At 37.9% G+C, this 19,846-nt stretch overlaps 1 protein-coding gene across 3 annotated transcripts in view; it reads left to right on the forward strand.

Moving 5' to 3' along the window:
- ZMYND11 (zinc finger MYND-type containing 11) overlaps positions 1-19,846 on the forward strand; it is a 105,548-nt gene that overhangs the window by 31,681 nt on the left and 54,021 nt on the right. For all 3 annotated transcript variants that reach the window (XM_032099446.1, XM_032099454.1, XM_032099464.1), the window contains exon 2: positions 12,400-12,534. In XM_032099446.1, the coding sequence (XP_031955337.1) occupies positions 12,419-12,534 (116 nt within the window). In that variant the 5' untranslated portion in view covers positions 12,400-12,418. The remainder of the gene's footprint in view (positions 1-12,399; positions 12,535-19,846) is intronic.

Genomic DNA, 19,846 nt, shown 5'->3' on the forward strand with positions numbered 1-19,846 from the left:
CCTGCGAGAAAATAACCACTTTCCTGAGGAGTAGCTGTCTGAAATCAAGCAATCTGGTAATCCAGCTTCAAAAACCCTGTCAGGAGCAAATTACCCTCTCTGTTTCCACTTTGTGTTCAGTCCTGTAGGACAGGGAGCAGCTTAAGAGGATGATGAAGTGTTAGACTGTGTTTCAGGTGGTTTCTAGTGCTTGGTGGAGTAGGCCAGAGTGAAATGCCTCATTCGGCATCAGGCATCACAACTGGAGTCAGTCCAGGCAGGTGCTCCTGCAGCACAGTGGACTCCACGTCTTCTGCCTAGGTGGAAAGAGCCCCACATGATGAAATAAGATAATTGATAGGAAAGATAGCCAGAACTCTGGTATTTTATTTCCTGCAGAATAGTGTTTTGTAAATCCAAAATTCAAGTCAAGAGGCTTGGCCTTTGTTATAACACCATAATGTTATGATATTCTTACAGTTAATTTTCTTTGCATTACTCAGAAAATATTTTTGTAGAAATCACAACAGGAGGCTCTATTTCATGAATGACATTTTTAGAAATTTGGGAGAAGCTGATGGTAGGATTAGTTAATTTTTCTGGGTTTATACTTCTGTTGGTAGCCACAGGGATGGCACACTATTCAGTTATGTCCTGCACATCTATGAATTTCCCCCACCCTGTAGGGCTAAGTCCCAGTGTCAGAGCTCCCTATCATTCATGTGCATTCAGGTTAAAGGAGTAAAATAAAAACCCAGCCAAATGCTGGCAGTAGAGAAAACTGAAATAATCTGAACAATGAAGTCCAAGTTTTGATGATGAAATTATTAATCCTGTGTTTCTGTGTCCAAAGGAAATGGCTGAGAACAGAACAGTATGGTCCTGTTGCCTTTAATAAACCTCGGCCCTAGATGATGATAGAGCAGGAAGGGCTCTTGAGTGTTGGGGAGGTAATGTCCTCCCTAAAGGGCCTTTGTAATCTGCTCTGTGTCATCGACATCACCATCATCAGTGCTTGAAGAAATAGGTTTCAGATGCACCTGCCAGAGGAGACACAGAACATCATTCTACAAGTGGAAAGTGCTGTAATCCCAGAGCATCACAGGGCTCTTTGTAGCTCCAGCATATGCCATGGACATGCATATGAATATAATAGCAAGCCACTGGTCAAAGTATTAATTTTACCAAAGAAGTAGTACAGAACAGATATAACATGCAAGAATCAAGCTGATGTGAAATGGATTTTCAGAAAAGAAATGTGTAATTCTGTTCACCTGCAGCTGGTCCTTGAGAAGCCTTGAGAAGAATTCTCTACATAAAAAAATAAGGACATGTAAGTTGACTTCAGGTAAGAGAGGATGAGAAATAGGAGTTGGAAGCATCTGAACGTTATAGGTAATAGAAAATATATAAAAAGAGATCACACTAGAACTCCCACCCAGGTCTTTGAAACAGACCAACAAATTTGAGAGTGCAGTCCCAGATTACATGTACAGTGTTGGGAAAAATTCTGTGCCAGAAAAACCCATTTCCCAACCTCTGCCACACCATCAGCCACACCAAGAGCTGGTTATAAAGTTAAGTGGTATATTGCCCATGCCTCTTTTAAAGAGCTTATAGGAAGGACATACGAATCTGAAATGGTAGGGTGAGGTTTTCTTGATGTCAGCTGCTACCAAGTTTGCTGAGAAACTGGTGCTATCTGAAGTAATGGCAACATACTTCCATCATCTGCTTGATCTTTGGAAGATCTTTGTTTGAGTAATGTTTTGACTTTTAAGGTTTCTCTTTATAAAGTTTATGGTTTTGAAACTTATTTTCTTCATTTTTTCCATTTGTCAACTTTTGCAGCAAAGATGAAAAGGATCACGATTATACTCAGCTGTTTTCCACTTCAGGATTCGTTTAGTTATGAATGCAGTTGTTTTTCACTGTACATTGGTTTCTGTGAAAACTGCTGTTCTCACGTCTGTAAATTGTCCTCTAGGCAAGCTTTGTCCTTGTCCAGACATGAACATTTTGAGGGGAGAGCTGAGGGCAATCTGATGTACAAAAGTGCAAACTTGATAAATTACCTGCTTTTGAGGTATTTTAAAAAAAAAAAAAAATCAAAATGTACCTTAGAAATGGATAGGGATTAAGGCTTCACTAGGGAATGATGATGGAGTTGGTTTGGGGCAGGATGAGAGGAAAGCTGTGTAGGAATGCGTGTAATTAGTGAGTTTGGATACTGCGTATGAAGGAGACAACATGCTCCAAATATACTTCAGGTTGTACTTTTAAGCCAGATGTCTGTGGCCAACCTAGGAAATACATTCTTTAGAAAACATGGAAAAGAAAACTAAGCAAGGTGAGCACTAGGGGAAAGGCTTCCAGTTCCACAACGCATAGTTCTTTCTCTTGATGAACTGTCCCACAGCTGGGAGAGCATTGCATGAAACTTTCAGGTCCTTTATTTCTGATATTCACCTTGAATTTCAGAGGCAGGATCTAAAGCTCAGATTTTACAATTTGATCCTCTCCCTGCCTGGAAGTTTCTTTTGATTAATGCTGTAGAAGCCTGTAAGCTTTGGCAGTGTTTTTCTTAGGCTCATCTTACCTGCATTACAGATCAATGTGTTTTAACGCTGTAAGTTCTGAGTGTATTTCTGAAAGTTTCCAAGGATAAGCCCAGGTATATTGGCCTTGAAGGAGCTTTAGTTTGGAAACCTTAGTTGGTTCAGAACTGTACTTGTTTTCTGTATATAGTATCTGCTTTCGTGGAGATGACTGTTGACAAGAGAAAGTCTCCTCTGAGCTAATGTTGCTTGTGGCCTGACTGCTGGAGAAAAGTGGTCATGCCTGCATAACACACTCACTTTAAAATAATTCAATATCTGAGCAGTTTTAGAAGTTCTGTAGCTGTGCTTTTATTTGTAGAGAGGGAGAAGCCAAAAAGAAGAGCTTTGAAAGAAACAAGTTCAGGCAGACTTTGTTTTTGTTAAGGAGCAACAAAAATTGATTCAGCTGCCTTTTGTCAATAAAAATGCAGCCTGGCAGAGGAGTAGTTGTTACAAACATCTAAGGTTTAGGTCCTGTTGCTACCACCAGAATCACAATTTGTAAAGATAGTGTCAGTTGTGTGTAATTCAGAGAAAGAGAAGAAAACCCAGCAATTTGGAATCTCACGTTATATTGGAAAAAAGTCAACATCAGCTCTGTGTTTTACCATATAGCTTACATAATCTGCAATGAATTTATCTTTTTCATTATTTGGTACTTCTCCATACATTCCTAACTCTTTGACCTGGAAAATTTATCTCTCTTTCACATTGTTTAGCATGAAGCTGACCTTATGCTGGATTACATTCCCTGCTAATATACCATGAAAAATCATTTATTTATTTATGTCAGCATACCTTATTTATTATACCTTACTTACTGACAGAGAAATTTACTGCATCAGTTCAGTTGAGGCTTATGGAGCAACCAAGCTCCTTAGCTTTCAGACCAGAAAGGAAGATGATGATCAAAAGCTTGCTTTCAGAGAAGGAGCTACTCTTCTCATTTATATTTCTTAGCATTTTCCAAGATGTCTTCCACCTATCACTTGTTATTAGAGGGAGTTGCAGAATCAAAGTGGCATCTATTTATCATCCAAACCAAAATTCCAGCCCTCACCATCAGCCTTCTTTGGCCATGATTTTTCCCGTTTTACGACCAAGTGAGCATTGGAGCCTGTCAGGATGCATAGCTGCATTAATCATCTCTGCTTACTATAGCCAAGTGAAAGGACAGGAAGCGTCTATTTACTAAGGGTTTGTCTACATGGGGAAATAGCCCAGACTGCTCATTAGGAGTTAACTCCTTCCATGGATTCTCTATGAACATCTTTCAGTGGTTTAGCTTCAGGCTGCTTTGGAAAATATGGAATTTGGTATTGGGTGTAGTTAAACCACAGAGAGCCTGTGTTAGTGTGCAGTGTGGGTTCAGAACATGATCCTATCTCCACGTGTCACTTAATCTTCTGTAACTGACCCTCTTGATGCTCTTAGTCTGTGGCAAATGGAGGGTAAAACGTGTTAGTTCAAGCCTCTCATATTAAGGCAGGTATGTGTGACTTGCTTGTGTCCGTACGCCTGTGCATTTGTACAGGCGAGCCCAGGGTGCTGCTGACAGCAGCTAGGGTGCAAGCATTATTTTTGATAACCCCAAATAAACAAATCTGATGAGAACTCATTATTTTTCATGATAGAGGACAAGAAATCTGTAGGATGATCTCTTTACACCTTGTATGAGCCATGTATTATTTAGTGATGTTGAAGTTAGTTGTGTTGGACCATCTTTTGTATAGAGATTTCCTTTGCCCCAAGATGAGTAGTCTTCTGAGGTAAACAGCTTAAAGTCTATTTAATATTAGTCTAGTACGTCATTATCCTGAAAATAAGAGGCTTTGTTACTATGGAAGCTAAAGTTTACCTTCATGAGAAACTTGCATCACTTTTCAGGAACTGTGTTTTTAAAGCAACTTACACTAGTGCAGGCTCCATTGTGGAAACTATTTCGTGTAACTTAATTTCATTAATTAAGCCTTAACCAAACCAAACTAATTTTTTTTTTTAACTGGAATTATGTTCAGGAGTTTGATAAAGGCATTAACAATGTATGCATTTTTAGTGGTCATATAGAATAGGAGTAGAATAGAAAAGAAAAGAATATTTCAGTTATAAGAGTCTTACAGTAACCATTTAGTCCAACTGCATGACCACTTCAGGGCTGACCAAAAGTTAAAGCATGTTATTAAGGGCAAATGCCAAATGCCTCTTAAACACTTACAGGCTTGGGGCATTTTCACCTCTCTAGGAAGCCTGTTACAGTGTTTGACCACCCTGCAGGTAAAGAAATACCTCCTAATATCCAGTCTAAATCTTCCCAGAACTGCTTTGAAACATTATTTTCTCAGTAAAACAAAAACTTGTGTGGTTCTTGATCTTCCTATGTAACCATTAATTTTCTTACTAGCTATAAAAACTAGCTCTCTGTGTGTTGGATACTGATTAAAAGTTGAAATATTAAGGAAAATACTGCTTATTATAGAAGATCAATGTAGAACCTTGTCTTAACACAGATTCATAGCAGAAAATAGATTATGTGCTTCAGCTTACCTAGGCACAGTACCGAGAGTCAAACATGATGACCATTACCAAAAAAGTCATTTAAAGAAGCTGGTGTAGCTACATTGCTAGTAACAGATTTGGCTCTTTGCTTTCAGCTCTTTCAACTACATTACTTTCTTTGGCAGTTATGCGCTTCTCTTTTCCAAACTTACATTACTAGATAAAGTTTTAGTCAGTGATTTCTGCCAGACAGGAACAAAGGATAGTTTTCTCCAAATATTAGGATGACATTTTCTATTGTCTGTGAAATTCCATACTGGGATTGGCTGGAGAAGCAGCAGAATGCATTTTAGTCCTGTACATATATTTGTATTTGATAGCAAACAAGAAGACTACTTTGACAAGCCTTTGTTTGGGGTATGTGGCTATTATTCAGTCTTTCTCAGCATCTTGTGTTGATGCTTCAGATCAGATTTTGTTTTACTCTATTTACGCTTACACTTTTAGAAATTCTCTTTTGGGACGGCGCCTCAACATTTGTGTCAAGTTCTCTCTAACAGGGTGAGTTAATTAAACAAGAAAGTCTAGGTTTGGCTCCAAAAGAAAAATAAAGAGTTGTACCATTTGTATACTGATGATTCAAAATGTCTGAACTTAACATTCAAGTGCCGTATGCTTTAGCCCCAGCGAAGGACACTTACTTAATCATTATGAATGGAATACAATACAAATGAAATAAATGCAGTATCAGGGATTAAAATAAACCTTGCACATATGTGTAGTAAAAGTATTCTTGGGGCCTTTAATTCTGTAATGTCCTTGGCTCAGATTTATACAGTGGCTCACTGCCATCTTGAAATGGCACAAGGTAAAAGCAAAAGCTTTCATGTATTCTGTGCACAGGAGTTGGGAAAAAAATTAAATTTCAGAGAGAATGAAGCAAAACTCTGCAGTTTTGTATTCATGCAGTCCTGTTTTGTGTCTGTACTGCACTTCAGGGGGTTATGCAAAACCTCACTCAGAAAGTTGCATGACATCAAGGTTACAAACCTTGCAGCTGGGAAATGCAAAAGGTGGAGCTGCACAGAACAGCAGGGGTATTGCACTTGCACGTGGGAAATATTTAGGATTATTATGTTAATAAACTTTTCTCTTTTGAATAGATTGTGTAGACCTTAAGCTAACGGTGAATGAAATGAAAAGATTTTCATTAGGAATGACACACATTCAACATCCAAAATTCGGTATTTTAATAACTTCCAAAATGACAGCATTACAGCCTGAACTAATCTCCTAATAAAAAAAAAAAAACAAACTGAAGAATTCAGTAAGTTTTATTAATTTATAGTCTAATTTTCTGAGTTTAGTCTAATTAACAAAGAAATTTTGCCTATTTCAGCCACAAGCCTTTGTTACATTTTTCAGCTTCACTAACATCACTCAACACATCCCTAAGTTTTTCATTGTGAGGATGTGGCAGTCAGCAGAAAGGCATTTGTTGATTTAGTGGATTGGGATTAAGTCCAGAATAAATATCTAATATACAAAACCACTTGCTTATTCTTCAACATTTGAAAATTACTTTGTATGCAAAATCTTTATTTCTGATAACCTTCACTCTTACAAAAGAGAGTCTCCTTCTACCAGGAGGTTAAATTCTTGGTTATGTCTATAATCTTGCACACTCATGAAGACAAATAAATAGTAAGCAAAATATGGAATTATTTCTCCTACCAAAAGCTGTCCTCACCCTAGCACCTTCTCCCCACATTTTTGAATCACCAGCTATGGAAGGCAGATATAATATTAAACCTCTTGGTTTTGCCCCATGCATGCCTATGCTGTTTTTCAGTCAAGGCATTTTCACCTGTACCTTTCCTATGTAAAAATAGAATAATTACCACTTTTAATCACAATTGTTGTAGGAGGGGAAGACTAAGAGTTCACACTCCCACTAAACTGGTGATGAAAGATATGTTTTAACAGCAGTTTAAATTGTAAACTAAATTTTAAGCTGCAGAAGTTTACAGTACAATGAAGACCTTTATAAAGTCTAGGGACCCAAACACTGCATCAACTTGCAAATCTGGATTTTAATGGTAGACTCCTATTTAGTACAAGAACAAAGCTAAACATTTGGAACTCTTTGTACTGCTGATATATACAGTTTATGCTTACTGTAAAAAGTTACACTTTAAGAAACACTAGACCTCATATTATAAAGTACATATAAATATGAAACTAGGTCTGTGTTTAAGCTCCCAAACCACCCAAAATCAGCATGAAAGCCACAAAAACTAGGACTGAGTCTAGTTTCTTCCTCCTGTTGAGCCTAAAATCTTTCCCTGTGTATTGTGGAAGAAAAAATAGCAAGTCCCAGGGCTTTGAGGCCAAAAGGCAGCGTCCAGTAGCTGAGCAGTGGCAAGGATCAACTCCCTAAACCTTCTTTGCATTGCAATTAAGTGCATGTGGAGTCCCAGCCAAATGGTGGCTGATAGCAGGGATGGAGTTTAACCTGTTTGACCTTGCACTGGAAGGGCTGAGCCCCACAGGTAGCCTCACTTTCAGTGAAGTATGAACACAAGACTTAACAAGCTACTGCCTGTCAGCTCTTAATTAGCAGCTCCCATCAGAGCAGCAGCACCCAACTGCAATGCCGACTGCTTCAGTGCAAAGTCCAATTCATTAGTTAAGTTTTCAGAAGCATCATAATTTGCTTGAACGATGGTATTTAACAGCTAACACGTGGCAAGATTTGACTACCTTGGAGTTGTGTGTAGGGAGAGTTTCTAGCTAAACTTAGTACTTGATAGTATCTGCTAAATTGGATGCAGGCAGCAGGTCAGGAGGTTCCTTGGGCTAAATTCCTTGACATGCTGCAAGGTGATTTTTGTTTATTTTGACTTGCAGTTCAGATTTCCATATCCACCACTGTTGCAGCAGACAGCTGTACAGCATTTGCTTCAGCCAAGTGTGTGCTAATGATTGGTAGCCTTGTTGTTTTGACAGTGTCTGCCTTGCCACCGCTGTGACACTGCTGCCGCGTGGCAGTGAGGCTGCTCTGGGGGCTTGGGGAAGATAAGCTGTGCTCTGTGTGTTATCTTGTATACTCACAAGATAAAGCACAGGTTGTGGAGCCTGCCTGTGAGAAGTGTGGGTAACATTTGGCTCTTGAGGAATACAGTAAAGTAGTATACTTTTCAAAATGTGTTTAGGACATTAAAGAGGGATTCAAAATACAAAGTACAGTAAAACCATACTACTCAGTGTGCATGAGGGAAAGTTAGAAAGTTGAAAATTGAGAAGAGAAATTATTTGCTTTGGGCCCTGTGTGAGTGAGGGTGTGATGGAAGTGTGTGAGCTGGTGCATCAAACACAAAACTTTTTCTGTTAGGAGGATATTTCTTATATTCTGCAGGTCTCATGGATGCCTACAAAACCTAAGACAGATCCTGCTGATATAATTTCCTAGATTTTCAGTCGTCTGGTTTTGTCAATCTTTCTCTCAGAAGCTATGTCCTACCATAAACTTGCTAACAAAACATGACAGAAATGGCATGGAGCAAATAATTTTGTATGGACAGGGGGTGCCATAGCTAAATGAGCATAGTGCCCAGCAAATCATTCAAAGGAAATGAATGTTTCCTTCAGCTTTCAATTTTTCTTTCCAGAATTTTTAAATGAATGCTATAACAAAAGAGGACGATGAGTAACATCGTCAAGCATTTGTATGTAAATGTACATTTCAGTATTGTGGTTTTAAAGTCTCCAGACTTCAAATTTCTTTAAAACACTGCATGGGTGAATCAGCCTCTTTTGATACTTAACCTCTGAGCCACAGATTTTTACACATACACACACTGCATGTTTATGCTTGTTCTCTCCTCTGTGTGTGTGTGTGTGTGTGTGTGTGTGTATGAACCCACACATAAGCAAATAATCAGGAGTGATAAATACAGATTTAGGAACCTAATGTGTCTCCCGTTAAAATGTAAACTACTATTTGCGTGAATAAGTTGTTCCTGTGGAGACTCTGGGAGGATTTTCTGTTGCTTGGAAGTAGAACTCAAAGGCATTGTATGAACTGTTAGTAGTTGGATACAAGTTCCCTTTAAGATATTGTAATAATATAGAAAAATGCTTATATTTTTGCAGGAGTGCAGGGAGTAGACTGTTGTGGTTAATTTTACCATAGAGGAAGAGTGACTGCAATGAACAGCAAGAAATATGCTACAATCTTTTAATCTTTTTCTGTAATGCAAAAAGACTCTATTTTTTCTACACCGTGCAATTAAAAGATTAAAATAACACTAAAGGAGCCTGGACTTTTAGAAAAAAACCCTTATTTTTGTATTCTTGGCAATATGGTGTGTAAGAACTGCTATTTCAGTAGTAAAGTGTCAACTGTTGAGTTTAACGAAAGTGCCCTTAAATAGTAAACCAAAGTTATGAAAGTGAAATGTATATTCTTTGAAGGCAGAACACCTACTAAAATTATTGTATCTTAAAACAAAAAAAGGAAACAGAGAACAGGTGTGATTGCTGTATCCCATGTGTGTCCATACTGCTGTTATTTCCAGACAAACAGAGAAGAGCCATGGCCCTGCCTGTGTGTGCAGCAGTGGGAGCAGGGGCCAGCCAGCAAGGAGCCATTTGGGGGCCACCAACATGGGTTGTGTTTTGGGGGGTAACTTCTGGCTCAGTGATGTGACATCCCTGCCGCATTCGGGGCCAGGAGGTGCACGCCTGTCCTGAGGGCTGAGTTAGCCATGGCACAGGGCACAGCCTGGCTCTGCTTCAAGCCAACACAGCACGATAAGGATGGGGTAAGGGGGCGGTCGGAGAGTTTGTTCTGAAAGCACATTCCAAAGGAGATGTGATCCTGTAGGGCTTTTGGCACTCTGCAGCCACAGGGCTTCAGGAATTCATGGTTACAGTTCTTCACTCTCCCTCTTCCTGCCTCAAGCATGGGCTTCTTCTCCTACTCTGGGAATTCCTTATCCCCAAAGGCCAGCCTTCCCTCTGGCTGCATGGCGGGGCCGTGGGGCCATGCAGAGGTGGCAGGTGGCTTCCCCAGGACCCTGTGCTGTGCCGGGGCCCTTGGGCACAGGTGTTGTGGAGGCGAGAGAAAACCTCGCTGTCCCCTGTGCTGGGTGTGACGCTAGCATGGCAGCCATATGCTGGGCTGCCAGAAATAGCGGCTATTTTTAAAGAGTTGGGATTACTAAATAAACTGAGAACTAGGCTGTTGTTTCACACTGATATCGGGGTCAAGAAGGACGAGTGTTTGCTCCTTGCATGGGGATGTGATGCTGTGCAAGGGACCCCATGTCCGGCTTGCTGGCTGCCATATTGTCTGACAGCTTCTGTAGCAGAGAGTTTGTAGAGAGCTGGAATAAGAAGAATGATCTTTCAGTCATGTCTGTGTTAGGAAAGAAATTTTATGCTAAAATAATAGGTCTGTAAAGACTGGCGCTTTTTGTGTTAAGATCTAACCTTTTTTTGTGCTTTCCTCTATTTCTCTTAAAAATTAAATTCTACAAAATGGTTATATGTTTCTCTTACGAATTAGCAGGGTTTTTTTTTTAGTTTGCAGTGGCCTCGTGTTCTGTGAAATTAATGCAGAGGAGCTCACAGAGATGCAGTGTCTTTTCCCACTGTTCCCAACGGAGACTTTCTTTCTCTGAATCACTGTCAGGCGATGCTATCTACTGCTGTCACTCTTAGCTGTATGTCTGTCACATTCCCCCTTATCCTTCCTTCAAAACTGTGTTCTTGGCCTTTTTATCTGGGAGATCCCTCTAGTTGCCCTTGCTTTAATCCCCAGAGGGAGGAGATTTCTAAAGCTGAAATGTGGGATCGATGTGTGACCACACCACATCTTCTCATGTGCTGCTCTGTTCTGCCCTTCCCTGATATCTACTGTAGCCAGGAATGCCTCATGGACCTGGGCATGTACATACCACTTCACATCATCTTTTTTCTTCTCCCAATTTTTTTCTTTAAATGGGCTACATAACATAAAGTATAATGCAGTTAAATAATTTCTTATCCTTAATAATGGAATGTTGCTATTCATTTCATTGCACCTGTAAAGTTAGTGAGCTTTGCTGAGCTTATATCAGATCTAAAACTTGAGAGCCCTCTTTGATAAGTACCTGTAGGTCCCATAGACTTGAAAATGACATTGCTGCAACTGATGGAATACTCAAATCTGTTTCATTTTTCTGAATTTGAGAGCAGGGACACTTTTAGTACTTAAATTCCCATCTTTAACTTTGCACAGATGGTGAAATGTTTTTGCATTTTTTATATTATTTTGGGTTACTGAAGTTAATATTCTGCTAGCTACAAATATCCGTGTGCATACCACAGAGTTCATTCCGAGGACAGAGCTCTAAAATAAATTATAGACCTTGGTAGCACCCATAAATCAGTCATTTTTTCATTGAGAAAGTGGTGGCAGTGGAAGAAAGTTATTTAGTGATCAAAATGCATCGTTAAGCTTTTAAAAAGGGATTCGGTGCCTGTAGTGGAGCTGTAGGCGATTTATGGCTTATCTGTACTCATTGCCTCCAGCTTTTGGAAAATTTGTAAACAAAGCCAGATGCTCATTATGTTCCTGTTCAGGGTTGGTTAGATGGGTAAATGCCATCAAAAGCACTTTGGTCCTGTTGGGTTTTAGCATGTTACAGAAAATGGAACTGCTCCAAAATACTTTTTTAAATACTTATCATTCATGAAAATATACTTCTAGTTTCTCCTCTTAGAATGGACTTTTTAAAAATAGCTATTAACGATAAGAACATGAAGGTAATACTCCAAGAACTGTGTGGTATGTTAAACTGTGGGTCCAGCTTTTTCTCTGTGTTAGAATTTGTGCTTATGCCATATGATGTAGTCAAGTACCACTCTCACCCTTTTTAAGGGCTTCAGGCAATGCAGGAGGCTGTGGCAGCTTCAGGCTGGGGTAGTTTTGCATTTTTACCAAATACAGGGAACTGAGATATGAACTAAGTGACTTTTTATAACCAGTTTCATAAGTTGAGTAATTTGCTATTGATTTCATATATTTTACCGCTTTCCTTTTGTCTTCTGTATAGATTACGTGATGTGAAAGGGGTTCTTGTAAACTGCGTTTTTTTCACTTTTTACTGCTCTTCAAGCACTTGAAAACGTCGTTGTGTACAAATTGAATGGCTACGCGACAGTACAGTTTTCCTTGTAATCATGTTTGTTGCAATATAATCTTCACGTAATTTATTCCATAATTCTTGGTTAACCTTTTGGTGTATTTTTTTGTTTTTTTGTTTATTGGCTGCAGCTGACCAGGTAAACAGGTCATGGCACGCCTAACGAAGAGACGACAGGCAGATACAAAGGCTATCCAGCATCTTTGGGCAGCTATAGAGATAATCCGGAACCAGAAGCAAATTGCGAACATTGACCGTATTACAAAGTAAGTGACCTGCTCCAAATACAGTCTTGGTGAGGGGGAAGGTTGATGCTAATAAAAGCCCTTGGAGACAGAGATAGTAAACATTGTTAGAGCCTGTGAAACAGTTACATGCACTTCTATGTTACTAATTAATTAATTATATATAAAAAACCAAATTTACCAAACTGGGCACTTGAAGGGCCTAAAATGAGGTTAATTCACAGAATTGAAATATTACCCTGTATTTGTTTTGTATAAGCATCTTTAGGAAATATGTAACATTTCTAGTGCTATAACTGAATTTAGCATTTTGGAGTTGATAGCTTGATCAAAATACAAGAAGTAGATATAACAGTTGAGGACAAAAGGGCAATAAAATCTGTAAATAATCTATTTCTTTAGGAAAATGTGAGAGACTAGTAGGACTTTTCCAGAAGGCAAAGAGAAATCTGAAGTGTTAGGTTGCTCAAATAAATAAGAAGCCATATTTGCTGAGAAGTGCGTAAGATGCTATTAAAGAAGACATGAGATGATTACCACCTGTGATTAATACTGTTAAAATATTCTTCAAGGTGTATTAGGTGCTGGATACACAAAGAAATATATATTCTTTGTTCTGTGGAGCTTGCAATGTGCAGAAAAGTCTGCAATATAACTTGTAGCAGCCACTGTATTAAAAACAGAGGGCTTTGTCCCTCTTTCTGCTTTGTCTGCATTTTCAGGCCGGCCTGTATGTCACATTTGTCAAAGTAATCAATATGAATAATTTAAAAGAACTAAAGTAACCAGTTGGCAACTCTTCAGTTGCCAGAACCAATGTGAACTGATAATGAGGCCAGAGACCACTAACAGGGAGTATTATAAACAGTGCAGGTGACTAACAAAGTGAAAATCATTATGTCGTGGTCCATGACACGGTCCACTGACAGAGTTTGGAAATTCTAGGGTGGAAGTGACAGGCAAAACTGGCTTCGTAAGTGGAAGAAGTATAACAGTTCAGGTTCTCCAAACATAATGAACAGTGAAGTGCAGAAAGAAAGATGATGTCCCAAATGAATTAATGGGTACCCTGCTTCTGCAAGAAGAAAAATGGACCATCAAACCAAAATGCACCTTTCCAGAGATAGGGAATTCCATGAGGGCTTGAGAAGGAGTCTGTGTTTTAGGGAATTTCACTTTTGAGGTTGCAGTGGAGTTTTAGAATGCATTAAAGCATATATATTTTCATCATGTCTCCAAGGAGACAAGTGGGTAAACTAATGCTGTACACTTTCCATTTTAACATTTCAAATTACTTGCTTTAGGCTACATATTAGCTGAGTTTGTTAGCTGTTTGTGCTCCTTTTAGATGTAATAAAGGGAGACAGGCATGTCTAGCTGGGAATTCATCCCACTCTTATGAGAGATGCCTAGTTTAAGTTAGTGGGAATAACATTTAGCTGAGTAAAGTTAGGTCAGACAAATCATTACAAACAAGGTTGAGAAAACAAGCAATTAGATACTAGAAAAAGAAGTACTGCTCTTGGTAACTTGATGGGTAGTTTGATTTTTTAAAAAAGTCTAGATCCAGATTGTATGACTCATTTGTAATCAGAAGAAAAGTAAGTGACTAAACAGAAATGCAAGAAGCCTTAGTACTTTGAGAAAGACGTGCAAGGTGTTAGCAGTGAAGAGTAATCTAAAAAGTGCTTGGGCATTTTAAATTCTCCCCATGCACATCAGTGAGATAAGAGTGATGAACACTGATCTAGTTTCTATTATGTGACATTCCTAAGGAGATAACTTTTGACAAGGAAATGATAAAGACCTTTGAATTGCTGTATGGTACTAGTGGTTGATGAAGAAACACATATGACATAGTAAATGAGTATGCATAATACATAATATTCAAAATAAAGTTCCAAAATTAGCATGGCATCAGAATATCTCTTCTGATGAAAACGGAGCAGCTGATACATTCTTTCAGGCTCAATAATCATTTGGTCAGGTCAACTGCAATTCCTTAAAAGATCCATCAGTGTCTGGGCATACAGGCAAACATATGAATACTAACAATTTTCAAAACCAATGGTCAAAAGTGAAAATTATGAGCATGTGTACACAGTTGGAGCTAAAATGAAGATTTTAATATTTGGATTAGTAACATTTTCTAGAAGTGTTAAAACATCTTGGGATTGACAGAAGGAGTGGCTTTGCGTATTACAAGTATTTGAAAGTAATAATGACAGTGACATTATGGAAGTGTGTCATATTCCTGAGTGAGGATACAGAAAAACAGCAAGAGAATATTTTTTTTTTATAAATCCATGTTTAAGGTAAGTAACAGTCTTCCTATGTGTCATATAGTGGATGACAAATGGGTACTTTCAGAGAAATTCACATGTTGAAAAGATGATTCATGATTTGGTTTTTGAATGGATTTTCTTTTCTCCTGGTTTGAGCATTCATTTGCTGCTAGAGAAAAGTCATCCTGTGTCTTTTGTGACCTGTTCGTCCAACTATCTTTACAGCAATTGCTATGAAGAACTGTTGCTTTCTTCATTAGATGGTTTGTTAAGCAAATCTATTTGTTGGCTTTTCTCTTAATGTGCAATTCAGCATGGTTGTCTCCCTCTCCTTTATATATTCTTGTTAATTTAATTTAATTTAATATAATTTAATTCTTACTTTTCTTAGTCTTCTGGTGCTGAGTAGAAGACACTGTTCATCTCAAGGAACACTTACTTTTGATGACCAGGGAGGAAATGTTGGTGATACAAAAAGAGGGTTCATTGTTCGTAGATTATGAACTGTTTCAACTCAGTATGTAAAACAGACAAATTTATATTACACGTGCAAGTATGCAAATTGTTATCTATGCACTTTAAGTATAATTGTTAGAAGATTATTTGGGTAAAGGAAGACTTCCAGGAGGTACTGTCAATGGTGAGTATGCAAGGAAAATCTAAAGAACTAGGCACGCATTTTCTGTAGAGTGCATAAGAGTAGGAGGATAGTGTAGGAGGAGCCAAGAGCACTAGAAGGTACTTCTGTTATTATCAGGAAAAACCTATAAGGAAAGAGGTCCTTTAATTAAAAGCAGACTAGATCAAGTATACTTTGCTTTTTAAATTGATGAGGGGGAAAGGCAAGAACAGAAAAATGTGTGATTAGAAGTGATTGAAAACTGTCTTACATCAAGGGAAGAGTCACTTGGAAAGTTTGAATATGCAAGTTAGAGCCTTTAAGAAATTAATTAGTAAGCTTTTTGAACTTTTGACAATTTTTTTAGAAAAGTCATTGCATGCAGAGAAGCAGTAAGAAACACAAGAAAGGTGTCTGTTTTGTAAAGAATTAAAAACATGTGGTTGTAAAAATGGCAAGAATATGACAGAGTTAATTGGAGTATTATATAAATACTTAAGGCATTGGTAAGGAAGAGCCCACACTGCACAGACTCAATGTCTCAGAAAAAAACACTCAACAAATCATCATATGAAAGGGATTCTGCAGTTTTATTGACTACCTGTGAGGGTACCTTATATTTGGAAATGCACTTTCCATGGGTTGGAGAGAATTCTTCAGTAACTTGAAAACTGAATGAAGGACTGAAAACCAAAACTAACGAGAAGCAAGAGTGATGTGAATTTAAAGGAATTAGTACTTTGAATGCAAACTACCTTTGGAAGAGAATTTTAAAATATATGTTTAAGTTCCTATCTTTGTACATAAGCTCCAGTATATTCAATGCATTTTTATTTAATGATAGAGCTCACTTGAAGGCAGTAGTAGCATTTCTGTTAAGGTATGGAAAATAAATATTCTCACCTGGCTTATATTGTCACAGTGTATCTCAAGTCAATGAATTGCAATAGTTTAAAGTTTGACTACAAGAAATAGCTAGTATTTCTAAACCCACCACATTTCTTAATAACAAAATTACATTTCTAAGAGGTATTCATCAAGAAATATGACTTCTTTTTCTGTATAGACTTGATATTGGGATAATTTGACCCTAGTGTATCAATTATTTAGATGAGCATTATTGGTATTAGTTGTGCTGTAGGCACTAGTGAAGAAATAGCTTCCCATATCCTATGAATTCTCTGTCAAGAGTGCAGCCTGAAAAATAGTTCATCCCTAAAAGTGTGTTAAAAATTGTAACTATGCTTTGACTTCCTGTTTTTTCCTCATTATCTTCCATCTGTTCTGGTTTTGGGGTAACCTCAAGAATTGATTCTATGGAATAAAACGCCTTAAAATACACTGGCAAAAAGGCATGCATATTTAGCTGAGTAGGATAAATTACTGACATTCAGTTGCATAGCAGATTGGTAAGTATTTCTGTACGGACATGTTTTTAAAGTTCTCTTTTTTTGGCCATTCCAATCTCCCAGTTCATTTTACAGTGTTTTCTTCATAATTCCCTTACAGGTAATTGGACTCATAAGATTTAATTAACTATTAATTAAATATATACCCCTTTTCTCACAAAGTATTTGGTTTTCTCAGTAGCAATATATGAACATTTCATAATCTTTATGATTAGTTCATAGTTCATTAGCTATTGAGTTAATGTTATTAACATACCCAGTTGGCAAATCTGGTCTTCTAAAACGATTATTGGCAGCTTTCAAGATTTTTTCATTGTTAAATGATAATTTTTCTGGTTTCTAAACTACTCCATGAAGACTAATGTAAAGAACCAAAACATAATTCTTCTGCACATTCTTCCTTGTGATTTTTTCTCTTTCCCTTTGTTGCATTTCATGATTGATTAAGTTGATTAGTGTTTCTCTGTCTCTTGTATAGGCTGTGTCTCTACCATCTTGTGTACCATGACAGGGAATGCCCTGGCACTCTCTGGAGCAGTTATGCTGGGTCTACACCTCATTGCCTTTAGCTCATAGAGTGTTTCTTTGGCCCTGACATATTCTTTTGTTTGTTTTGTATGTGTGTGTGGTTCTTCAGTTCTAAGTGCCAAAAATAACACAGCCCACAGCAATGCTATTCTTGAAACCTGAAGATAGAGCCACGATAGTTCGCCGTTGGGCACGATGTGGAGGCGTCTGAGGACACACAGCGTGCTGCAACAGGGTTGGGTGCCCTTGGCAGAGGGAGCCAGTGCTGGCATGGTTTACATTGGTGTTCTCTGTCATGCCATGCTTTGCTTTTTCCCTGGAGGAAGAACTTGTCTTTCTCCAGAATGGAGCCTGTGAATAAGTTAGTGTGGAAATGAAACCAAGAGTGGCCATAGACACAGGGTAGAGGTATCACAACTTTGGGGGGGATGAAGCTGATGAATAGACCACTAGCTGGGATAAAACTGATAATGCTGAAATTGGACACTTTATATTATTTTCAAGTAAAGTGATACTGAAACCATCTGTTTCATCAATCAGAAAGCTGTTTTACCCCATTGGTGTTACAAAAAAATATTGTTTTCTCATTAATAGATACTTTAATATTTTTTAATTGGTTTTCAAGTAGGATGGTCCAGTAGTAGGTGCCTAAACGGTCATAGCTGTTTTTCCCATATTTGTTCTGTGGGCTCATTCTTACTATATTGTAATTTAATGTAGGTGCAGCCAAGTCAGAACATCAAACAGAAATGAGCAGATCCCAAGCCAGTGTAGAGTAGACTCTCTTAGCTCTGTGCCGACTGGCATTAATCAGCATTGATGGGATATCATGTCAGAAAAGAATTACTCAGTATGAAAGATTACTGTAAAATAATGAGATTTTCTGGTTCCACCGTTGAGATGGAGTTGCTAACAGTTGTAGATTTAGTATGTGACCCTCTCAGTTTGACATTTGGACCTAGGAAGGGGATTTCTTCTCCAAGTATCAGTCTTTGGAATTTCTCTAGTCAATGTCTGAGAAGAGTTGAAGTTCATATATATGGTTTTGTTGCCTTACTTCTTTTGCTGTTCTCTTTCTAGGCTGTCTACTTTAACAGAAAACAATTTATAGAAGTAGTGATTAAAGTAAAGTTGAGAATGAGCAATTTATTCTCAGGTACAGAATAAACACAACAGGGTATAAATAAGAAAATGAGCAATTTGAATGGATAGGGAATAATCACACAAGTATATAAATAAGAATATGTGGTGAAGTGGCAAGAAAAAAAAATCAGAAGAACAAGATTCTTACAAAATTGCTTATTTGAAGCTTAGAAACTTACCAGAAAAAAATCTGTTACTATTTATAGTACTCCTGATGAAAATTTAAATCCTCCTAGTATTCTGCATGTTGCAACTAAATAGTCATGCATAAATGAAAATAGTAAGGCATAGGAAAGATTAGAAGAGCAGATGACTCTGGATTTATAACTAGATAATCCTGTTGTTAAACTTTGCATGAACAGAAGAAGTATTGTAGCCCCTGATATTTCTTTGATTGAAATAAAGGCTTAGAAATGGTTTTTTTCGCTTTGTTGGTTTCTTATCCTTTGTCAAGCTATTCCCCTAAAATATCTGTCTTTTTGTTGCTGGAGAGCAGGGTTATCTGAAAGCAACTGTTTGAAGTAGAGCATCCTCCTGTTATGCAGGAGAATGCAGTGATCACTTGAGTTCACTTTTTACCAGAGTTACTGGCTCCTTTTCTATATCTGTACATCATTTTCATGTATGTTTTAAATGTGACTATTTGAAGCAAACAGTGTTATTGAAACCCTGGCCAGTACACTGAATTTGTCTTCTGTGCATGCAGTGTAGTAGCAATTCCTGATTATGCAAGGGTAAGCAAAAGTTGGAGTACAAGGTCCAACAATAAAAAGCATAATACTTCCTTAACAGTCCGCATAGCTGCTTCCAGAGGCAGCCTGTCTAGTGAGAAAACTGACTTCAGTTTCTATAGGACTGGCAGAATTATAGATAATATGCATTACAGAATACATCACTGGGTGGTGACAGGGTAGAAAACTCTTAATTTTCAATGCCTCCTCATGTGTTTTCTGTTACAGGTAAAGACAAGGTGCTTTTTTTCTGTCTGGCTCCTCTGTGTCAATCTCCTTTGTAATTTCGTTTATTTTCCTTCTCTGTTTGTCATTATGAACTCCAGCTACTTCCTTAAGCTCCAAACCAGTGTGGGATTTTTCTGTTCTCAGAACACTTTTTTTGTGTTAAAATGAGACAATGACCTGAGTTTAGAGTTTTAAGGCTTGTAAATCCTTAGTCAGAGATCAAACTGCAGAAAACAAAGGTCTTCTCTGCTTTTTCAGCAATTTGTGACCAATTTAGTTAAAAATCATTATATTAATAAAACAAAAACCAGTCTAAAAATCATTTGATCATTTGATGCCCTAATAACAAAATTTTTAGTACAAGTACTACTTTGGTCATATATAAAAATT

The sequence above is a fragment of the Corvus moneduloides genome, chromosome 1 (genome assembly GCF_009650955.1).
Source record: "Corvus moneduloides isolate bCorMon1 chromosome 1, bCorMon1.pri, whole genome shotgun sequence".
Taxonomy (NCBI): domain Eukaryota; kingdom Metazoa; phylum Chordata; class Aves; order Passeriformes; family Corvidae; genus Corvus; species Corvus moneduloides.